The 22,785-nt window shown below is 35.5% G+C and overlaps 1 protein-coding gene across 1 annotated transcript in view; it reads left to right on the forward strand.

Moving 5' to 3' along the window:
* The first annotated feature begins 255 nt into the window (after positions 1–255).
* The window catches only part of LOC140171219 (protein transport protein Sec31A-like), a 34,281-nt gene continuing 11,751 nt past the window's right edge, over positions 256–22,785 (forward strand). The window contains 14 exon segments of the mRNA XM_072194436.1: positions 256–454; positions 12,985–13,194; positions 14,038–14,191; positions 14,851–14,988; positions 16,440–16,500; positions 16,503–16,579; positions 17,152–17,294; positions 17,978–18,251; positions 18,969–19,103; positions 19,615–19,815; positions 20,935–21,025; positions 21,028–21,164; positions 21,581–21,725; positions 22,464–22,642. Of these exon segments, the coding sequence (XP_072050537.1) occupies positions 12,992–13,194; positions 14,038–14,191; positions 14,851–14,988; positions 16,440–16,500; positions 16,503–16,579; positions 17,152–17,294; positions 17,978–18,251; positions 18,969–19,103; positions 19,615–19,815; positions 20,935–21,025; positions 21,028–21,164; positions 21,581–21,725; positions 22,464–22,642 (1,938 nt within the window). The 5' untranslated portion in view covers positions 256–454; positions 12,985–12,991.

Genomic DNA, 22,785 nt, shown 5'->3' on the forward strand with positions numbered 1-22,785 from the left:
ACCCACCGTCCCCGTATGAATTTTACCCCCCCAGCCAGGGCTCATAATTATTGCACAGCCCCTAAACTTCGTGTACTCCCGGCGTGTACTTTATGGTGGCGTTATTTGGTCTTTTGTTTTGAACGGGTTTTGGATTTTGGATGTTACGTCACATTTTACTTTTATGATTTTTCAGGGTCTGTGTTTTTTAGTCACCCTAAATGTCAATTTGTAGGATGAATCAATTACGCATGCGTAGTGTACTCTCATTACACATTTTGTTGCATGCTGGGAAGGCCGCTATTTGCCACGTTGATCTACGTGTTGGAGCTGACAACCTGGCAATCCAGAGGCATTTCTGGTGCTATACGTCGGCAAAAAACACTCTAAATTTAGAATTTAGTTCTATGAAGATTGGTGATTAGATTTGTTGTATCTAAATTACATTTCAACCCTTCAGAAGAGAGTAAGAAAGGTGAGTATGGTGGTTTATGATTAAGATGGCGGAAGTGAATCGAGTCTCATGAGTTTTCAATGGCATGCACAATCACAATGTCAGTGCATAAAATTCTGCTTTGCATGTTTGGCATAGGCCCTACTACATGTCATGTACAGGCATGAGAATTTTCAGTTTAAAAACTGAATTCAGTTTTTTTTATAGTCAAAATTTCCGTAACTTTATTTAATTTCAGCCTGTTTTTGGTACTTTTTGCCCAATTTCACGCGCATTTTCAGTTTTTTTTAGGAAAGTGCAGTCTCATTCCTGCATACATGTACATGAATTGCATTGACTGTGTTGTGACGTGTGTTACAATAAAAACAGCTGGTCCATTTTGGCGATCCAGAGGTATTTCTTGTGCAAAATGTTGGCAAAAAGGACTCAAAAATTATATCGATCTTTAATTATTCCATGAAAATTGGTTGTTTGATTTCATTTGTTGTATTTTTTAATTACAGCATGACAGTAACAGTTGTATACAAACCGTTCAAACCCAAGGGAATGTCCTTTATTATTATAATACTAGTTCTTTGTTATTATTTACCTAATCCTCTTACGCTGTCTTGGCAATGGATGCCCGGATGTTTATGATGGGTTTTGATCGATTGGCTGTCAGTCACTCAATCAATTTAGTTATTAATATATTTAGTTATTAATATATTTAGTTATAGGCCTAATTGTTTACACTACAGTAATTTTATAATTTTCAGTGGAGAAATAAGTTTGATAATATTATTAAAAATAACACGATATAAATGAATGGGATGAATGTTTTTTTTTTAATGTTTTTTTGTAAATCAATATTATTTTTTAGTGCTGTAAAGTGTAATCGATTGTCGTAAGTATCGATAGTCTGAAAATACATAGACTTCCGACATGTCGAAACACTCAATGTCAGTATCGATACACAAACGACATGGCACACATGCTTAGATTATCTCAAATCAGGTCTCAAATTACTGTCAAATACTCAAATGATGCATGATCCATGTAGTTTTAGCTGTTAGCAGTGTTCGAATTTAGGAAAAATAAATGGTTGTCCCACGGACAACCAGATTACAATTTCTGGTTGTCCGTCTAAGTTTTTGGTTGTCCGTAGGCCTACAAATGTGACTTTTGGCTAGATTTATGGTTGTCCGGCGGACAACTGAATCACTATTTTTGGTTGTCCGGCGACTTTTTTAGTTGTCCCGGGCAACCGGACAACCAAAATTTCGAACGCTGGCTGTTAGGCTTCAATACACTTGTTGTTAACTTGTTTCTGGAACTTACTGATAATAAAATTGGTAAACTCAAATCCGTGTTTCAAACTGCGTGAGTATCGATAATAGTATCGACATGTCGGATGTTTGCCTCCCGACATATCGATACCCAGAAAGCTTATCGATTACAGCACTATTATTTTTAAATATTACATACTATTTATTATTATTTATTATTTACTTACATGTATATTATCTATTATTGTTATTTTTATTTATATTATTAAATTATTAAATATTAATCATTATTTTGTTATTATTATTATTTATTATTATTACTAGACCTAATATTATTATTGGTCGCATGTCATGAATTGGTCATCTTTTGTGTAACATGATGCAAAATGAGAAAAATATCACCAATTTTGATTCAATTCAACACAATACATTTTAGACCATTATAAGTATATATTTCTGGAAAGCTTATATTACAAGGATGCCAAATCAACAAAGCATAACATCATAATACAGGGTGGGTGAGAAATATACAGGGTGGAACAACAACAAAATTAGCATCTTTCTTGTCATGGTGAACCCCATATTTTTCCTTTTCTGAAAGCTATGTAGTTCAAAATAAATATGGATTCAGAAAGACATTGCATGGGTCCTTCAAACAAATTAGGAAGAAAGAGTTTAGTATCCCTTGCGTTAAACATACAGGGTGGTCAAAAATTGTAAAATAATTTCACAATTTTTATGACATTTTTCAATCAAAACTTTTTTCCTCCATTTCTGACACTAAAACTAATAGCATAATTGAATTCCTCATCAAATTTCCTTAAAAATGTGTGTTCTTTTGAATAAGCAGGGTGACTCGGGCAAGAGATAGCCCATTTAGAAATGTCGGAGCATAGTATGCACACTTTGTACAGTAACATATAGGGAAAACTGTCTTAATTAGCATTTAATTAGGCAATTCATTGGTTACATCTTTTGTTACAGTTGATGTACTAAGAGGTAGATCTACAATCCAGGATGATATATGTGCAATTTGAGGTCCATGCTAGTTGTACTTTTCAAGATACAAAGGTTTGAAGTTTGCCATATTTTCACAATTTTGTGTACAACCCTATGGGGCTCCCCCGTCCCGGCTCCCCCGACCCGGCTGCTCCATTGGCACATTTTACATATTGAGGTGTAAATCTCAAAGTACTTGTTCAATTGACTTGGGGTTTTTTGTATTTGAAAAAGAACATAATTATCTAAATAATGACACCAAACTTTCTACAATAGGTATTATACTTTTAGAATAAACCTAACTTGAAGTGTGAAGAAAGCGTTTTCATGTTACGGCTGCTCCATTTTTGGGTGACCTATTTGTGACATGCGACCTATTACTATTTATTATTCACTATCTTATTTTTAAATTTGTAAAAATACTTGAAAAGTAGGCCTACACTGAATTCATTTCAGATTTTTCCCCGGATTTTTTCTTTATCTTTTTCTTTTTATAGGCCTTTTCGTTTATTTGTACAGCTAAGTATAATATATTATTTGTTTATGTTATTATTTTTGTTACTTTCTTCAGGTAACTTTCATTTATTTATCATTCATGAATTAATTTTATTTATTTAGATGGTACTGTAGGCTAGCATAGTAGCATGATTTTAATTTTATAAGTTTGTCATGATTTATTAAAATGACGACTTTGTTTATTATTTTACATGATTAAAATCTCTAGTACTAATAATTCCTGTATTTTTTATTTATTTTTAAATCATAATATCATGATTCATTTTCATTTATAATAAATGTATTTTTATAATGTCAGCTGACCGTGGGTGATGGTACTCAAGTACTTGTGGCTTTTGATACCACGGAATAATCGAAGTCAAGTGGTGACTTCCATATAAGGCTCATATATAATGGACGTTCCCTTGGGTTTGAACGGTTTGTCAGTTGTATGCATTGCCTCATCATGTATGTAGGTATCCCAGGCAAACCTTAGTTAACACATTTGCTAGTCAGCGAAATTCGCCTAGACCGGGGTAGGCATAATCGGTATTGTAAAAACCGAAAACCGATAAACCGTCTGTGTAAAACCGATATAAACCGAAAAATCGGTTTTTGAAAAAAAAAAAAAAAAAAATTGATTTTTTTTTTCATCGCCAGATGACTAAGACGATTTACAAGGACTGCCCAGTGCGTAAATAACACTCACTGTTGACCGTCATGTTCATATAGTAGTGATGTTTCAACATCTGTTATAGAGTCTGGTCTTTATCTCATGCCTAGAAATCGTGATTGAGGTTAGCAATGATTTGTGGTGTGTGACAGTGTGCTTAGACCATCACGATGAGGTGGATAACAAGTCCCTACGCTCAATGCCGAAGCAGTAACTATCGATTACTGCGATTGGTTGATTTGTTATGAGTTAATGAAATTATTTCTTCTTGAAACATAAATTTTCCATTAAAAGTTATAAGTTATTTTATGAATTTTGAATTACTATGCATAGTTGTCTGTTAATATGTCGAATTAAATGTATTTTCATGTTCGCATGGCCGGATTTTTTAATGGATGGTCAGAGGTCGGCAATATAACTTACCCGGATGTGAACTATTTTTTAGTAAATGTCGCTTGAACAAGTTTGTAAGTTGAAATATTATGTTCTGAAATTTTTTATAAACAAGGATATTATCATTGAGTGCTAAAAACGTAAATATTTGTTCATGTTTTGTATTATTTTACATATTTAAAACTTGTGTGATTAATTTCCTTTGGCGTAGTAACATGTTGTTAATTTCATAAGTACTTTGCCGCATCTTTTACGTGTAGCGCATTAAATAGAAACTATGTGAACAGGCAATTAGCGTGGGCTCGCTTTCATCCCTTTGTTCTTTCTTTTATGTGACGGCTTCGGCATCAGCAGTTGGGATTTCGATCAGCTCTCAATCATTGTAAGAAATTAAAGAAAATCAACATTTCATAATTTTCATTTATATACAGGGTGTCCCAAAAGTCTCGATACCTTCTTAAACCTTTGTATCTTTAAGAAGAAATGGTATACACAAAATTTGAAAACATATTTGGAAAGAAGACACTTGGGCAATTTTTTTGGTACCAAACTTGCCCCCTTTTGTGCCTCCTACTTAAAAATAATGTTAGATGAATGTATAGGCACATAACGCGTAGTACCATACAGCAGTCATTCCTTTTCTGAATATTCACAGATCTTCTTGGGCTTGCTGATACAGCACGTCTTACTGTATCAATGTTTCGTGTATCGCCTTGTCTTCCTACGTCCATAGCGCACTGAATCACGTACTGATCCTGTCTTAAAGAATTTGTTGACAATGTTTTATGCAGCATTTTGATGGTGCTCGAGCATGTCCAATGAGTTGGTAATGTTCGGTGAACTTCTTTTGAGTAAGTTTGACCGATTTCGTTTAGGCATAAAACCAAAGAATGTGAATTTGTTGTTGAATATTGCAAGTCATGTTGATAAAACGCCATTTATCACTTATTCGTGCATACAAAATGTCAGCACTGTGCAAAAACAAACCTCTTGAATGCGCATTAATGGAATGGGGGGGTAGCAGAGCAAAACAATGGTTTCAACAGGACGGTGCGACTCCACACACAGCCAAAGTGACTCTCCAATGGCTTGAAAATCGTTTCCATGAGAAGATCATGTCCCTCAAAACTGATCAAACTTGGCCACCTCATTCTCCGGATTTAAGTCAACCTGATTTTTTTTCTGTGGGGTTATCTCAAAGACCAAGTGTATAGCACAAAACCTCGCAGCATACCCGACTTGAAGGAAAACATAAAGAGTGAAATAAGAAAACTTGAAAGAGACACTTGCAGAAGCGTCATTCAGTACTTCACCGTCAGAGTACGCAAGTGTGCGAATTTATATGATGGACATTTTGAACATATTCCGAATAGACTACTTGCAAAACAAAAAAAGTCCAAACTACGGAAGAACAAAATAAAAATAATGTGAAGTTGTTGGGAATAGTGTTTCAATTTGACAATGTTCCTGGTGATTTGTTCCCATTAACCATTTTTGCATATGCGCTATATTCATGCATAATGTCTTCTGACTTAGCATGAAAAGGGGAGTTTCAATGTGACAATTCAGTAATGATAGGGGTATCAACTCAATCAAAACATTATAAAATCCTTGAGATAAGGAAAATTACTTTACCAAGTCACTTTGTTAGGATTGTGAGCAAATGCAGAAGAGGGTGTTAATTTGACAATTCGTTTGCATTTAATTAAGTGTTTTTGTTTCTCTGGTTGAAAGAACGATTTTCCAATATGATAAACATTTGCTCGTATCTTCATACTACAACATGCAGATATTAGCAAGTTTGATACCAAAATAAATGCCCAAATGTCCTCTTTCTAAATATGTTTTCATATTTTCTGTATACTATTTCTTCTGAAAGATACAATGGTTTAAAAAGGTATCGAGACTTTTGGGACACCCTGTATAAGCTAGTAATTAATAAGCTTACTATCGTAGAAGTAATATTATGATTTCGACATAGGCCTAGTAATCCATGGACCTGTAACAGTGCGTATTTTTAGCGAGAAAGTGTATCACTCTTGACTTTGCATGGTGCAGGTCGCTTGCCTACTGAGTATACTGATTGAGTGAAAAATTTCGTTTCTTGGATTTTATTAAACCGTCCCGCAGTAGTGCGTATTTTTTTTAGCGAGAATGTGTATATGAAAATTCACTCTTGACTTCAATTTCTGTTGCATTTGAAAATCACTCTACTTTGCATGGTGCAGATCGCTTTCCTACTCATGTAGGCCTACTGATTTTTATAGTTTAGAATTTCGTTCATGCGTTTTTTATTTTGGATTTTATTAAACGGTGCCGCAGTGCGTGTTTTTAGCGACAATATCACATGATTCAATGTGTATTTGAAATTCACTCTTGACTTTATGTCATCCGAGCACTTCATGATCTAATGATTTTGGTTTGTTTCAACTTGTGCACTATGATATTCGATATTTGTTTGTTTCAAGTCGTGCACTACATTAATTTCTACTATCGACTTGTGCACTTGGACTGTGAATTTACGATATTTGTTTGTTTGTTTTTGTTTGCTGAAATCATAATATTACTTCTACGATGGTAAGCTTATTAATTACTAGCTAAATGAAATGTTGATTTTCTTACCATGATTGAGAGCTGAAATCCCAATATGCTGAAGCCGTCAAGAAAGAACAAAGGAATGAAAAGCGAAGCCACGCAAACTGCCTGTTCACATAGTTTATATTAATGTGCTACACGTAAAAGATGCCGCCAACAAAAACAATATATAAAAGTACACCGGGGGCCACTCACATAAATGGTCTGTCTGTACGCATGCGTGACCAAAAAAAAACAAGGAAAAGGGGGTGTTTTTTAACAACATGTTACAAATATGTAAAATAATACAAAACATAAACATCTATTTACGTTGTTAGCACTCAATGATAATATCCTTGTTTATAACAAATTTTACAACATAATATTCCAACTTACAAACTTGTTCAAGCGACATTAACTAACTTATAGTCCACATCCGGGTAAGTTATATTGCCGACCTCTGACTACCCATTAGAAAATGTGGCCGTGCGAACATGAAAAATACATATTAACAGACAACTGTGCATAATTAACTTCATATAAACCTACATAATGTATTTAATTTCTACTCATTCCAAATTGCAATTTCCACTCACTTGAACAATGCATTTAAATAACATTCCAATTTAGCCCAAAGGTGATTTTACTAAAACCACCCCTTTTTAATTCCAACATCCTTTCTTGTATAAACCTATGTGACCTCCTACTCCACTTCACATTACAACTGCCTCAGCGATGTTTGTCTTTTTTAAAGACTATTCTTGTTTATTTTTATTTTTTTTTTAAAAATTTTTTCACAAGTTTTGTAATGTTTTTCCTACCCATAAACAAACTCTAACCCTCCCCCAAACTGTACTACATAATATACAAACCCACCCAAGCCTAACTAGCCTAACACTGTTGCCCCAAACCCCAAAATGGATTAGGGGTGAAATTGATTTCACCAAAAATTGGACCTATATTTAGCATGTTTATCAAATGCATGAATATATATTAATAAAGTTTCAATTACTTTATTTAGCATCATCAATAAAAAAGCTGTTGCATGTAAGAAAAGAATTTTTACCCAGAAGAAAAAAGCTTTTGCACTCCAATGTATTTTTTTGGTATTTTTAGAATTTTTTGAAATTTCCAAAGTTATGTGAAAGGTTTCTCCTCAATATAATTAGCCATAGAAATAGCCATTTTGTTGAGATGAGGCTAAATAAAATAAAGTAATTGAAACAATTGACATGAAACTATTCATGCAATAACACTAAACATATCTACGTCCGTTTTAGGTAAAATCAATGTCATTTCTTTTAATTGTTTTTTTCTGACCTTACACAAACTCTAACCCTATTGTTAAACGTTACTGATCCAGTGTCATATACTGGGGTACCCAAAAAGGTGGCTTTGTTACATTTTGATGTGCAGCTTGGATTTCAAAACACTGTCTCTTGACTATTTCGTCACTTAGAAGATTCAATTAGGTCTTAAATTGAGGCTAATTTATTCTAGATTACTCATGTTTTATCCTGTTTTAAAATATTTTAAAATTATTTTCTTATGACGTTTGGCATGAAATGTGCCAAGGGTGGCTGAGGATTAGGGGGAGGAGGATTAGGGGGAGGGATTCGTATCGTAAATTTGATTTAAAACCCCTATTAAAAATTTGAATCGAGTAAAAAAATGTCTAAATGGACTCCCAGACATCTAAACCAAGTAAATAAATACAGAAGTTCATTTAAAAGACCAATACTTGCTCGGAATGATTATAAATGTGTAAAAAAGAGGTGGGGTTACATCCTCCCTACTTTGTGATTGTTTTTTGCCCGCACTCTCTTATTTTTTAACCGATTTCCATAAAAAAGGTGTCAAAATGCTCAGGAGGATGAACCACTTCAAATGAGATGTGTAGGTAAAATGTTTGACCCATTTAATTTCTTTACTATGTAACGCAAAGGTACCCCAAGTTGTGACACAGGACCTACTATAACTATACAAACCCACCCAAGCCCAACTAACCTAACACCCATGTCACAACCCCAAAGGGGAATTGGGGGAATTTAAATTTCACCTAAAAATCGGACCTATATACATATAAAAATATTCTTTTTCAAATTTCAAATGTTATTTTGTTTTAATGTTTTTCTGACCTTAAACTATAATAACCCTTTTTCCCAGGCCTTACTATAACTATGCAAACTCACCCAAGCCCAACTAACCTAACACCCTAGCCCCAACCCCAAAGAGGGAATTAGAGGTAAATTGATTTCACCTAAAATCGGACCTAGACATGTTTAGTGTTATTAAATGCATAAATATATGTCAATAATATTTCAATTACCTTGTTTAGCCTCATCTCATCAAAATGGCTATTTTTATGGCTAATTATAAAAGGAGAAACATTTAACATAATTTTGGAAATTTCAAAAAAAATCTAAAATTCTGAAAATACAAAGAAAATACATTAGAGTGCACAAGTTGTTTTCTTCTAGGTAAGAATTTTTATCTTACATGCACCAGTTTCTTTCTTGCAGGTTAGAAATTTGATAAATAGGCCCATGCATGAATATTGTATATGATGACCTATTTATCAAATTTCTAACCTGCAAGAAAGAAACTGGTGCATGTAAGATAAAAATTCTTACCCAGAAGAAAACAACTTGTGCACTTGAATGTATTTTTTTTGTATTTTCAGAATTTTAGATTTTTTTTTGAAATTTCAAAAATTCTTTTAAAGGTTTCTCTTTTATAATTTAGCAATAAAAATAGCAAATCGATGAAATGAGGCAAAATAAAGTAATTAACACATTCATGCATTTAAAACATAAAAAATTAAATACCTGTCCGATTTTCAAGGTGAAATCAATTTCTCCCCTAATAAGGGGGCAAGGGTTTTGGGTTAGGTTAAAGGTTAGTTGGGCTTGGGTGGGTTTGTATAGTTATAGTAAGGTTTGGTAGAAGGGATAGTCGTACGGTTGGGGTGGGTTAGAGGGTTATAAGGTTAGGAAAAACATTTAAAAAAATAAAAAAAAATAAAAAAAAAATATATATAGGTCCGATTTTTAGGTGAAATAAATTTCATCCCTAATTCCCGATTCGGGCAAGGGTGTTAGGTTAGTTGGGCTTGGGTGGGTTTGTATAGGTATAGTAAGGTTTGGCAGAAGGGGTAGTTGTAAGGTTGGGGTGGGTTAGAGGGTTATAAGGTTAGGGATAATATTTTTAAAAAAAATTTTAAAAAAAAAATTAAAAAAAAAAAACGATTTTTTTTTTTTTTTTTCGGTTTTCGGTTTTTGAAAAAACGGTCGGTATCGGTTTCGGTATTGATTTCAAACCGATATAAACCGCGAAATTCGGTATACCGAATATGCCTAGACCGGGGCCCAAACACAATGCATATTTACATAGAAATTTGAATTTTTTTCGAGAACAGGTCGGTGAAGGAAACCTACATAAATATGTTTTCTATACTTCACTTGACCCAAATATATGATTTTTTATGGGGATAATCAAGTCGCACATGGAATTTTAGTAGTTCGAGGAACCCATGGCATACCGTAGGTAGCTCTGCACAACGGTATGGGACGAAGTGTATACAAAAAGCTAGTGCAGTTTGCACTAAAAAATACAAGGCTCCTGTAGCTTAAATAGTTGCATATTTGTCATAATATTAATTACACAGCTTCTTGTACTTCTTACCTAAACTTCTATGCTTGAAATTGTAATAAATACTCCATTCTTTTATCCAGAATAAATACAAATTCATTAGCACATGATCCAAGTCGGCGCACCAAAACTGAGATGGCACTTCAGTGCAAACTTAGATAGGGCGTCACCAATAATGAAAATGTCATACCGATAAATGATGTGTCTGTTTGCCCGTTTTCTAAGTTTGCGCTATGCGAACTAGAATTTTAGAGGATTTTGATAGCAGTTCCATTAAAAAAGCTGCTATCGCCATGAGACTAAGATCTAGAAACACCCCTAAATGCTGTTTTGGGGAATTTTGCTAGCAGAATCTTTTTGATGAAAGTCAATCTTTGACAAGATGCAACTTTGTTACGGAAAGTGCTATGACAAAAATGTTTTCAGTTTTGGCTTTCTTTACTCAAGGGCTTTAATTTGATATGTAAAATGTCATCATGCCTGTACTATTATAGTATTGTACATGAATTCCTATATCCTTCTCCACTCTGCACGGTTGGAAGGAACATTGCAGGGGTAGAATTTCGTAAGCTGCGGCGAGAATCCGTTTGGATTCTCACAGAAGAATTTTCATGATTTTGCGAGAATCTTAGAAATAGAAGATAATCATAGTAAGATTCTCGCAAATTTTGAAAATCCATGGGCATGGGATTTAATATTATAAAATTCAGCCAGGTACATGATAATTAAGTGTTTCTGTTAAATGTAAATATTAGGGGTGTCAACCATGCAACGTTAACTGACTGCAAATGCACGATTCGTTTAGAAAAATCACTAACCGTTTTTTAAAAACATTTAAAAAAAAGATGTGTTTTTCTGGTTTTTTACAGAAATACCCCCGGTACTCATGTTCTCAATTTAATTTCGAGCACCTCCAATTCACAAAATTACATGATTCGTGAAAATACACTCGTAACTGGTGCCGAATTGGGCAACCCTAATTATTTTAACCAATAAAATTTTGAATGTTATTAATTTTAACCATAAATATCGTATGTTATGGCATAAATTATTATTTGTTAGTCATTAATACCTTGTAACATCATTTTAACTTAATTTATCATGACAATGAAGGATCATATAAATTCCAAAAAACTTAATTTTTCACATTTAACTTGCTGGAGGATTGATTTGCTTAAATACATTCAGTGCTTTGAAAATAGTGACTCTTGTCGTTTTTGCACAAGTTTCCTTTCCCTCGCATCATTTGTGTCCAAATAACTCCTGAATGTTTTTAAATATTTTTTTCACACCTTAGAAATGATAAAAATATTATTGTTTAGTGTTGTACTATAGGATGAAAAAATTAAGTTTTAAAACAAAACTATGTTTCCAGGATGTGCAAAGGCATGGTGGATTGGTGGGCTATATCCAAAATGGCAGCCTCCATTGTAAAACGTGTTGAAGTTCACAAATAAAAATAATTTTCTTCATAGTTTGCATTTAAGTTCAGAGAATAAAACAGACATATTTCGTTTCTAAATTAATTGCAACATTCTGTTGGGAAAGGTAAGATGAAAATTCTACCTGAAAGCAAGAGAAAATTGAGGTTATGAATTCGGAAACTTTGACAGGGAATACCAATGAATACAGTGCATTTTAAGCTTCTTAATTTTTCTTTTTGATTCGCGAAATTAAATTGCAGCAAAAATGTGGCTTATTGGCGATTCGCAAAATAAAGTTGCCGCGAATTTAAAGTGTTTTACAGTATGCTGAGAGCTGACTGTTACCGCACAATGATAATCTATGATGATATTTAAAGCCTGCTGGACACATTCAGTTTACATATTAAATCTTACCTTTTCCGAGTCCAGTGAATTCAGAAAACGCGAAAAAACTGTGACCCTGGTACCAGTACTGGTGGGACAAGGTTTTAAGTAATAACATTAAAAACTTACTAACAATTTAACCTCAGTAATACTAATGACCTAGATAAAAAATAAAGCAATGTTATATTTGGACAAGAGGACAAGAGGATAAGTGCTTATTTCGAACACTGGTTATATTTACCCTCAAAGTCAAACATTTTTTTCTCACTTTTGGCAGTTAAATTGTCCATGCGATCTACAACCATGCCTTATGGTCATGCCTAAGAGTGTAAAGCTAATGGCACCCATTTTCTGTAGCTTTGAAAATGGATTTCAATCTCAGTTGTATGAAAAAGGAAGACTAAACTTGATAGACTATGTGGTTACAGGTTAAAAGTTCTGAAGTCCTTAAAAGTCTAGATGCACAGGACTGCAAGCCCTGCAATCATGTCCCACTTAAAAAGGGTAAAACCAAGTAAATAATTTATTTTTGTGTGAAGCTCACAATTTGAATGGAAATAAGTGACAAATGGTTCAAATTCAAAAAAGGGGAATGCTTCAACATGCTGTAGAATGTATACAATTAATTGGTCACAGACTATTGGACACAATTAGTTACATTACATCTTCAATTACTTTGTTTTGTATTCTCAGGGCTGCAATGAAGGTGAAAGACATAGCCCGTACGGCCAATGTGGCCTGGAGCCCAGCCCAGCAGTACCCAATCTACATGGCAGCAGGGACTGCTGCTCAGCAGCTCGATGCTACGTTCAGCACAAGTGCTGCCCTGGAGATCTATGGCCTGAATCTGGCTGATCAGAGTATGGACATGGAGCTAGCAGCAAGTATCAATGTGGATCATAGGTATGTGAAGTGTATGCACAATTTTGTTCTAAGAGTATTCAACATGGATTCGAAGACATATATTGCAAGGGAGAGAGGAAGAGCTGAGTTAAAAATTAATGGGGTAAAATACCGTAATGCCGTATTCTTAACACCCAAATCATTTGTCCAAGGCGAGCTATACCGAGGTGCGTAGCACTGCAAGTTCAGGTGCCTCGGAACTCAGATTGCTTGTGGATATGGTAGTAGCAGACTTCATGGGTGCTGGCAGAGGCTCTAACTAGATGCATTTTGACAAATCACAGTGCATGATTTTGTGATTGGGTTGTGATGGTAATACTTTAGTGAGAAAATGTTTGTTTATATTTTGTTGCCTCTTAAAAGTAAGTTAATTTTTCTTGATTCTCCCGATATATGTACAATGTACACATGTAAGAGAAACCTGTTGACCACTAATTAGGTCAGTTCTAGTGACACATGAGATGTAAAAATCATGCTTGTAACCAAATCTGAATAGTTTAGTGAAATTAGAGTTTGCTTTGTGTCGCTTTGAATTTGTAGTGACGTTGAAATGCATCTCTCTATATAGAGAGAGCATTCCAATTGTACCACCTGAACTGTTTACATGTGAACGTATCAAGCTTTGATTCCGGGAATGGTGTGTGTCAAGGTTGCGCAACCTAAAACATGCAGTGATGTCAGTACCAAACTAGAAGCAACACAAGTAAGATAAGATTTATAAACATAATTTCACATTTCAAAGAACATTGGTATGTATATAAATGTGCATTCATGAAGCTATACATTATGAAACAATGTAATTTTGGATAATATTGATCATCGATGTATTTTTATTATATTCAGGTTTCATAATGTAGTGTGGGGTAAACATGGCATGAGTAATAGTTCCTTACCCAATGGTATGATAGTGGGAGGTACGGACAATGGTGGTGTCTATATGTACAATGCAGCCAAACTATTGGATGGATCAGATGCACTCATTGGACAGCTAGAAAAGGTAGGTTCTATAACTAGCAACATTGGGCTATTCCAGTTGAAAACCTTACACCCCTATGGAAGACATGATCTTAATCTCCCACACATGGGGTGTAGATTTCAAACATCTCATTTGAAATTCACACTCCCTGTGTTGAAGATTTAGGTAATGTCTTCCATGGGTTGTGTGGATTTCGATTGGAATAGCCTATTACTGAAGCAGGGCTCAAAATACTTTTTTGATTTTGAGGATTATAATATTCATGGTCAAGATTCAACTTCAATAAAAAGTAGGCAGTTGCACCGAGTTATCTTAATTTTTAATTTTCAATGGCTGTCATTGCATAAGCAAAGAACAAATGAGTCCATTGGATTGTACGTCCCTTCTTTATAAAAATATGATGATACGCCTCTCTGTACCTGGGCTTTATCTGAAAACCAGTGATATTAGTCCAGAGATGCCTGGGAGAACATAACAAACAATGCAATACAAGACGAGGGCTGACCGGGTATGAGAATGTTCACAATTTCAGCTGATTTTCATCTGTTCATCTTCAGGAAGGACATTGGAGACTTTTAATATTTGCTTCTCATAATTTTCAGCATTTTGGGTAAAGAATAACCAAATTTAAATTTGATTGAAATTGTACTTTATTTGCTATTGCGTTGTTCTTCTTACAGCATACAGGTACAGTGAAGGCACTAGACTTCAACCCATTCCAAGGCAACCTGTTAGCCACTGGTGCAGGTGATTCAGAGATCTTTATCTGGGATTTGAATAATCCAACCACACCAATGACACCAGGAGCAAAGTCACAGGTATGTACCTACTATGAGTCAAAATAAGCCCACTTCTCTTGGCATGGTTCAAACTCTACATTCAGTAGTGACAGCTTACAGATTGACTTGTGTTGTAGAGTTTTGATGCATAGCTTTTTGTATACACTAGAGTACCTGCAGCTGTGAGGGCACTGTAGCTGTATGTGAGAGCACCACCAGCATCAGATAGTGATGCTGTTTGACCCCCAATGACCCCATGACCTCTGACCCTAGATGACCTTGGCTTGATCCATTTTGACCTTTGATGACCTCAGTTTTATTTGATACATCCGTTTGAAATTTAAAATCATTTTCAGCTATGAATGCTGGGAAGACATTGCAGTCCTCGCAGGGAGTGGTGAAATCTTCCTGTTCCTGTCATATTGAGAATTCGTTATACCATGTTTAAGCCCTTGTATCAAGGATTCCACCCACCAAGTTTCGGCCCGATCGGACAAAGTTGGAAATTTGACCCCCTCCGTAATGACCTTTGACCTCGGTTGACCTCAATTTTATTTCGGGCATGTATTCCCCTCGTATCAAGGATTCCACCCACCAAGTTTCGGCCCGATCGGACAAAGTTGGAAATTTGACCCCCTCCGTAATGACCTTTGACCTCGGTTGACCTCAATTGTATCCCGGGCATGTATTCCCCTCGTATCAAGGATTCCACCCACCAAGTTTGAGCCCGATCGGACAATGTTTGAAATTTGACCTCTCCGTAATGACCTTTGACCTCTCTTGACCTCGATTTTATTTCACACATATATTCCCCTCGTATCAAGGATTCCACCCACCAAATTTGAGCCCGATCGGACAAAGTTTGAAATTTGACCCCTCCGTAATGACCTTTGACCTCTGTTGACCTCGATTTTATTTTGGGCATATATTAAGCCTCAGTATCAAGGATTCCACCCACCAAGTTTGGGCCCGATCGGACAAAGTTTGAAATTTTGACCTTTGACCTTGACCTCCGATGACCTTTAAAACTACCCCATAAACATGGAATGCCCGATACCTATTTATATCCGAAATATCGGAACGATGCGTCGAAGCGCGGCGAAACGCATAGCCGGATAGACAGACAGACAGAGCTCATTATTTTATTAGTATAGATACCTCCCATAATTGTTGTAACAACCTTTCTTCTTGACTGTAATTCATTTTTTTTTATAGTACAGTAGTTGATTTAAAACAACAGTCACAAGACTTACTATTTGCAGAGCTGTGGTAGCTTGCTCATTTTTAGCTCATTTTTTTTAATTATGAAATATTTCTGTACTTGTGCTTCATCTGACAATATCCATGTAAATCCAGATACAAGAATTTCAACTGATACAATTTTTATGCTCATTATCTCTGTTGAAACTAGTGTCTGTCATGAATATATGAAACTAGAGGAACTGTAAATTGAATCAGTAATTATGATGTGATTCGTATCTCTCATCTAGCCACCTGATGAAATCAGTTGCCTTGCGTGGAATCGTCAAGTTCAACACATCCTGGCCTCAACATGCCCAGGGGGCGCTGTGTTGTTTGGGACCTGAAGAAGAATGAACCAATCATCAAAGTAACTGATCACAGCTCAAGGGTATGTTTATTTTTGATAGGCAAGAATTACAGGATCTGTAAAGATCTTAGGAATACTGTTACGCAATGCAAACTTACCTGGACACTTATCCCCCACTTATTCAAAAACACAAAAAGCTGAGATTTTTAAACCATCAGAAACCTAGGGCTACATAATGTTTATATACATGCAATTAAAAAATAAAGCTTTTTTTTCTTGGGATATTTATTTTATTGAATCATACCTTTAAAGATAGGATGCTAAAATCACAAAATGCCCCATTAATGAATATGTATTTAATCATTGATATGTGCAGCTGTGAATCTGTACATGGCATATGATTTCAAGTGTAACTTTTATGAGACTAGTACCTTATGTTACATTATGTTACATATATATAGCAATTTATAGAATTTCTGTTGATCAAGAAGTACTTGCGATGCATGCAAGCAATGCCTGTCCTTTAGTTTCTCATGTGACAGAGATAAAGCAGTATGCAAGTAAAATAAATGAACTGTACATACACATCCTAAACTTTTCAAAATGTTATTTTGATACTGATGCGTAAATGGTTTTACTGTACTGTATTATAGATCCGTTGCAAGGCTGTGGCTTGGCATCCAGAGGTTGCTACTCAGATGGTGTTGGCATCAGAGGATGACTATGCACCTGTTATACAAATATGGGATCTTAGATTTGCTACATCACCTCTCAAAGTCTTACAGAAACATGAAAGGTAAAAAAACTTGACTCATTTACTATACTTTGCTGGCAGGGAAGAATGGCACTTGTTAACATTTTGAGAGTGTACACAGTGGAAACACAGAAGATGGGTTCTGATTGGCCAATTCAATTGTATCACAATCATAACAGACCTGTAAACTGATTAGCTGATTACGTGTGGAAGTGTTGGTCAGTTCAGAGCGGCGCTTATGAAGGGAACACAACAAAGCCCTGCATATGTCGCTTATTAATATTAAGGGGATGCTTGTGTCGATCAGAGCAATTGAGTGGTGTTCTTTTCTAAAAGCCAGTGTAAAGATAGTGGTTTTGTTCATGAATAAGCAAAATGATTTGGATGACAGGGCAACATGGTAATTTCAATATTTAAAAGATTTGGCAGCTTGTTTTATCTCAAGAATCATAGCTGGCACTTTGATGAAAAGTGTTTCAGGATATTTGTGATAACTTCCGAATGCCCTTCATACAACTGAAATGTTGGGGCATTCGTCAAGGGAAACATTTTACACAGAGCAATGTGCTTGCTGTCAGTATTTGTAAACTGGGAAGGGCTTATAATGTTGGCAATTATTCACTGATTATGTAAGCAGCCAATCAGTGGCACTGTGTAATACGCACTGGTGCTTAAAATATCTAACTTTTGCCACTAACTCTAATATTTACTGATGTTCATTACAGAGGTGTGCTATCCATTGCCTGGTGCCAACAGGACCCAGATCTTCTCCTTAGCTGTGCCAAGGACAACCGCATCTTTGTATGGAATCCCAACAGTAATATCCCCGGTGGTGAGGTTGTCTATGAGCTCCCCACCTCATCTCAGTGGAGCTTTGATGTACAGTTTTGTCCACGTAACCCTGCGGTGATCTCCAGCTCATCGTTTGATGGTCATGTTAGTATTTATTCACTGATGGGTGGTGGCCAGCAGGTCCAGGATACGAGACAGTCGGATCAGGTGAGTCAAGAAAAAATATTTAATATGGTAGAGAAATAAGTGATGATCTTTCTTTGTTGGTAAAAAATTACCATCTTAAGATTCCTTAACCTTCCAAATGAGGCAGAAATTTACCATGCAAATGTTTGTATTTTGACATGATGACTTGGGCATTGCAATATGCACTTACGGACATCGTGCTATTAGCCTTTTCGAAGCATGGCATACACAATAGGAGGGCAGTATTCAATATGGGTAAAACCCGCCAAATTCAAAAGCCTTTACCCATTTTGTGCAGCGCCATCCTATTTTGTCCGCCATACCTCTAAAAGGCTAATGGTTGTAGTGACATACGTCATCTTGCCTAATATATACAACAGGGTCAAATTTGGATCTTGTCCAGTAGCATTTAAAGCGTCTGGGTCAGAATTTCGTTTCACATTGCGAGAATCAATCTTGATTCTTGCAGAATAAATTTGCGGGAATCATTTGATTCTTGCTAATCAAATTCTGTGTAAACTACAAAAGTTTGCGAGAATCAACTTTGATTCACGCAAATCTGTTTACGAGAATCGAATCGCGGATTCTCGCCGAAATTCTGACCCTGCGTCACAAATGTATCGGTAACCTGTAACAGAGCTCTTACTTGTCCAGTGTTCAATTCAAGTCTTCAAGGCATTAAAAATGAGGAAAAAAACCCTGATTAGCTCAAATATCCATTTTTTTCTGTCTTTTCAGATTGCATCATCATTTGGTACGGATGGTTTTGGTCAGCAGCCAGTACAGCAGCAGCAGAGTCAAGTTAAAACAGAACCATTGTTACTTAAGAAACCACCTAAGTGGTTACGCAGACCAGTAGGGGCTACATTTGGGGTAAGAATGTGTTTTGTCTGGGTGTATGTGTGGGAGATGTGCATGTGTGTAAGTGTTTATTTATGTTTCTGTAGAAAAACTTGACAAAATCATGTTAAAAGAGATTTGGGTCTTCAGTTTTTTTTTTTTTTTTATATTGTGCAAGTAATTTTGAATAAGGAGCAGTTTTTTTTTTTTTTTTTTGTATATTGTGCAAGTAATTTTGAATAAGGAGCAGCTTTAGATGTTTAAATCATGTTGAAAGAGATTTGGGTCTTCAGGTTTTTGTATAGTGTGCAATTAATTTTGAATAAGGAGACACTTTAGATGTTCAATAATTTTGTTGCAGTACTTCTCACTTTGAAACATTTAGAAGTGATGATAGACATCTGTACTCGCGCTTCACTCGGAATGATCAGTGATGTAGGTGCAGAATTTATTATCTGATCAATACAAACTATCTTGAATTAATTTGATTTGAATTAATTTGATATAATTGATTGTAACACTTATTTAATTGTGTTCTTCTTAGTTTGGAGGCAAGCTAATCTCTTACACAGCTACCAGCAAGCAGCAAGTACACATCAGCCAAGTGGTAACAGAGACTGAGTTAGTGAACAGATCAAATGCATTAGAAGAAGCTTTGTCCAATGGGAACTTTGTTGAATTCTGCAACCAGAAGATTGGCAAAGCAAAAGATGATACAGAGAAAGAAATCTGGAACTTCCTAAAGGTATGTTATTAAAATTAAATAGATTTGATTGTGCAGAAGTGGATACTAAGAACTGAACAAAACTTCCTATTTTACAAAAAAAACTTCGAAAAGATAGTAGAGCTGCTGCTCTTATCAATTATATCATTTGGCTGGTTCGGACATGTATTGCATTTGCATTGTCTTGACAGTGAATTGTGAAGTGAAGATGTAGAGTAGCCACTAACCCTGTCTTGATTCAAATCTGATTGAATGTTTGACTTCTAATGTGGCTGACATTGATATTCTGGACCTTGGAAGCAGCATGCATATCACTGTTGCATTGACCTGTGTCTGCAATCTAGAAACAAAAACATAATTATACTCGACAAACAGTTGACTGTTATTTCACTCCATCAATATTCCTTGCAATGTTTTTTTAATCATTTGAAAAGCTCTTTATGAATCACAGAATGGATTTGGCAAAGAGACTATTTCCTAAAGTTTGTTTAGTATAAAGTAGAACATAACCCCATCCAATCCATTGACCTTTGTTATATGATACATCATGTCCAAAGTCATGTTTCATCTTTCTCTAAATGATCTCTAAATGACCCTACAGACTTTTTATTTGACGTATAATATTTGATGTAACATATCTATGTTATGTAATCTATTCCCATTCTATATCCAGCAATGTTTAAGTTCTAACGAATGTTTGATGTCATAAAATCGATAATATATTTCTACCAGGTATTATACGTAACTTCTTATCGAATTTACATCATCAAACATTTGTTAGATCTTAAACCTTACTGGAAATAGAATGGGACTAGATTAAATAACAAAGATATGTTACGTCGAATACTCACGAGTCTGTATCGGCCCTAACAAGTAAATTATGTTCTACCATAAGCAGTTGGCAACATGACCTTTTCTCCATTTGTGTAGGATTCATGCATTTTGGGTTAGGTCATGTTCCACCTTATTCGAGCAGCATTTAGTGTAAGAAAATTGCAACCCAATGTGGAATTGTACCGGTATTTACCTTTTATTTTGTTTAGTGCTAACAATCAGTTTCTATATAGGTATTAAATGTCAGTTCATACACCAATTTGATTATTTACTCTTTGTATTTTCATTTTTGTTCTCATAAAACAGGTTAATTTTGAAAAGGAACCTAGAAATCATTTCATTAGTCTTCTGGGACACGATCCTCATGAACTGTAGCGCAAGGTTGCCTTGGCAACCGGCGCCCTCTGGGTCTGACCAATGGGATGCCAGGTGTTGATGCAGAAGAACTTGCTGAGAGGATGGAAAATCTGTCAACAGGAAGTAGGGGGTCAGAGGCCAATTTGGGCAGTGGGAATGGCTCACCAGCAACATCAAAAGTAAGTATATTTGAAGAAATGGGTACATGTGGTTTGTCAGAATTTAGTCCTCACAAATAGTAAAAAGTATGGAACAAAACCTATGAAAAAAAAAACATTAACTCTAAATTTGCACCCAATATGGTAGTGATGTCAGGGTTTCACCAATGATACATTTGGTCACTGGGCAAGTTTACCAAAGATAGGTTGGACCAATGTATAGAATGATTGCATGCTTGATTTGCTGCTTGTTGATCAAGTGCTTGATTTTTTGTTTGCCTCTTGGCATTGAGTATTGGCTTGATTGGTTAGATTGATTTATTGGTTAATTGATTTATAATTGGTTGATTAATTTGATACAGAGATTGATAGTCAATCTTTTGTGTGATTTGCTTGATTGATTACATTACTATTTGATTCCTTTTGATTGATTGCAGACACCCAACAATTCAGTAGGAGACTCTGATGCAGGTGCAGCACAATTTGATGCCATTTCAGCAGGTGGTATGGTAGAGGTAGAGAACCAAGAACAGCAATCTGACTCAAGAGCTGCATCACCATTCACTATATCAAAAGAAGAAGGTAATTTAATATGCAATAGTAAAGAATTCTCATTACTGGAGACCCGGGTTGCAGCTAGGACATTTTTAGTGCTGGGTGGCATTTGATGAAAATCGTGCATATTCGGCCATTTGTTGTCAAAGTGGATCAAATTCTTGACTTATTGAACAAAATTGTGGAATTTTTGACTTAGTGGTGGGCTCCAATGACAAAATTGGAGTTGAGTGTTGGGCTCCAAAACTGAGTGGGCTCTGCCGCCCACCACCGCCCACTTTTGCTTCAACCCTGCTGGAGACATTTTCATTTGAGTGGCTACAGTTTTGTCTGTATTGCCAGATTTGTGATTTCATGCATCCAAGGGCATACACAACCAAGAGAAACCATGTGAAATAACAGTGTTGCACCAACTATGGTTGTCATCACTTTTGGCTGTAAGCTATGAATCAAAATTATGTCAACAGCCTGGTGAATAAAATGCTTGATTCTTCCTAATGCAACGGTAGCAAATTAGAAATGTTTTCCAGACTGTGTTTAATTGATCAATGTTTTCTGTTTTTAAGTGGATTTGAAATATCAAAAGAAAATAGTTGGAAGTGATGATAGACCTCTGTACTCGCGCTTCATCTGAATTATCAGTGATGTTAGTGCAGAATTTATTACCTGATCCACAAATTACATACAGATTATAAATACTAAAGAAGGTAACTTCAGGTTGTTTCATATTTTTCACAATTTTGATGTGTTTTTTTTTACCAACAGACACTGATGGTTTAGTATCACAAGCAATACTGACAGGCAATTTTGAAGCTGCTGTAGAGATGTGTCTCCATGACGACCGTATGGCTGATGCCATCCTATTGGCCATAGCAGGTGGTCCAGAACTGTTAGCGAGTACACAGAGAAAATACTTCAAGAAGACAAAAAGTCATATATCTAGGGTAGGTATATTGCATATGTGGTCAAATGTGATCCACATGGGCCAATATGGGAAATTGTCACGAACTTGAAAAAGCAGTTTTAGTGTACCATATAGCCAGTAACAAGTTTGTGAATGATTTGCAGACAGAGTGTTGTAAAATCT

This window comes from Amphiura filiformis, chromosome 15 (assembly GCF_039555335.1).
Source record: "Amphiura filiformis chromosome 15, Afil_fr2py, whole genome shotgun sequence".
NCBI lineage: Eukaryota > Metazoa > Echinodermata > Ophiuroidea > Amphilepidida > Amphiuridae > Amphiura > Amphiura filiformis.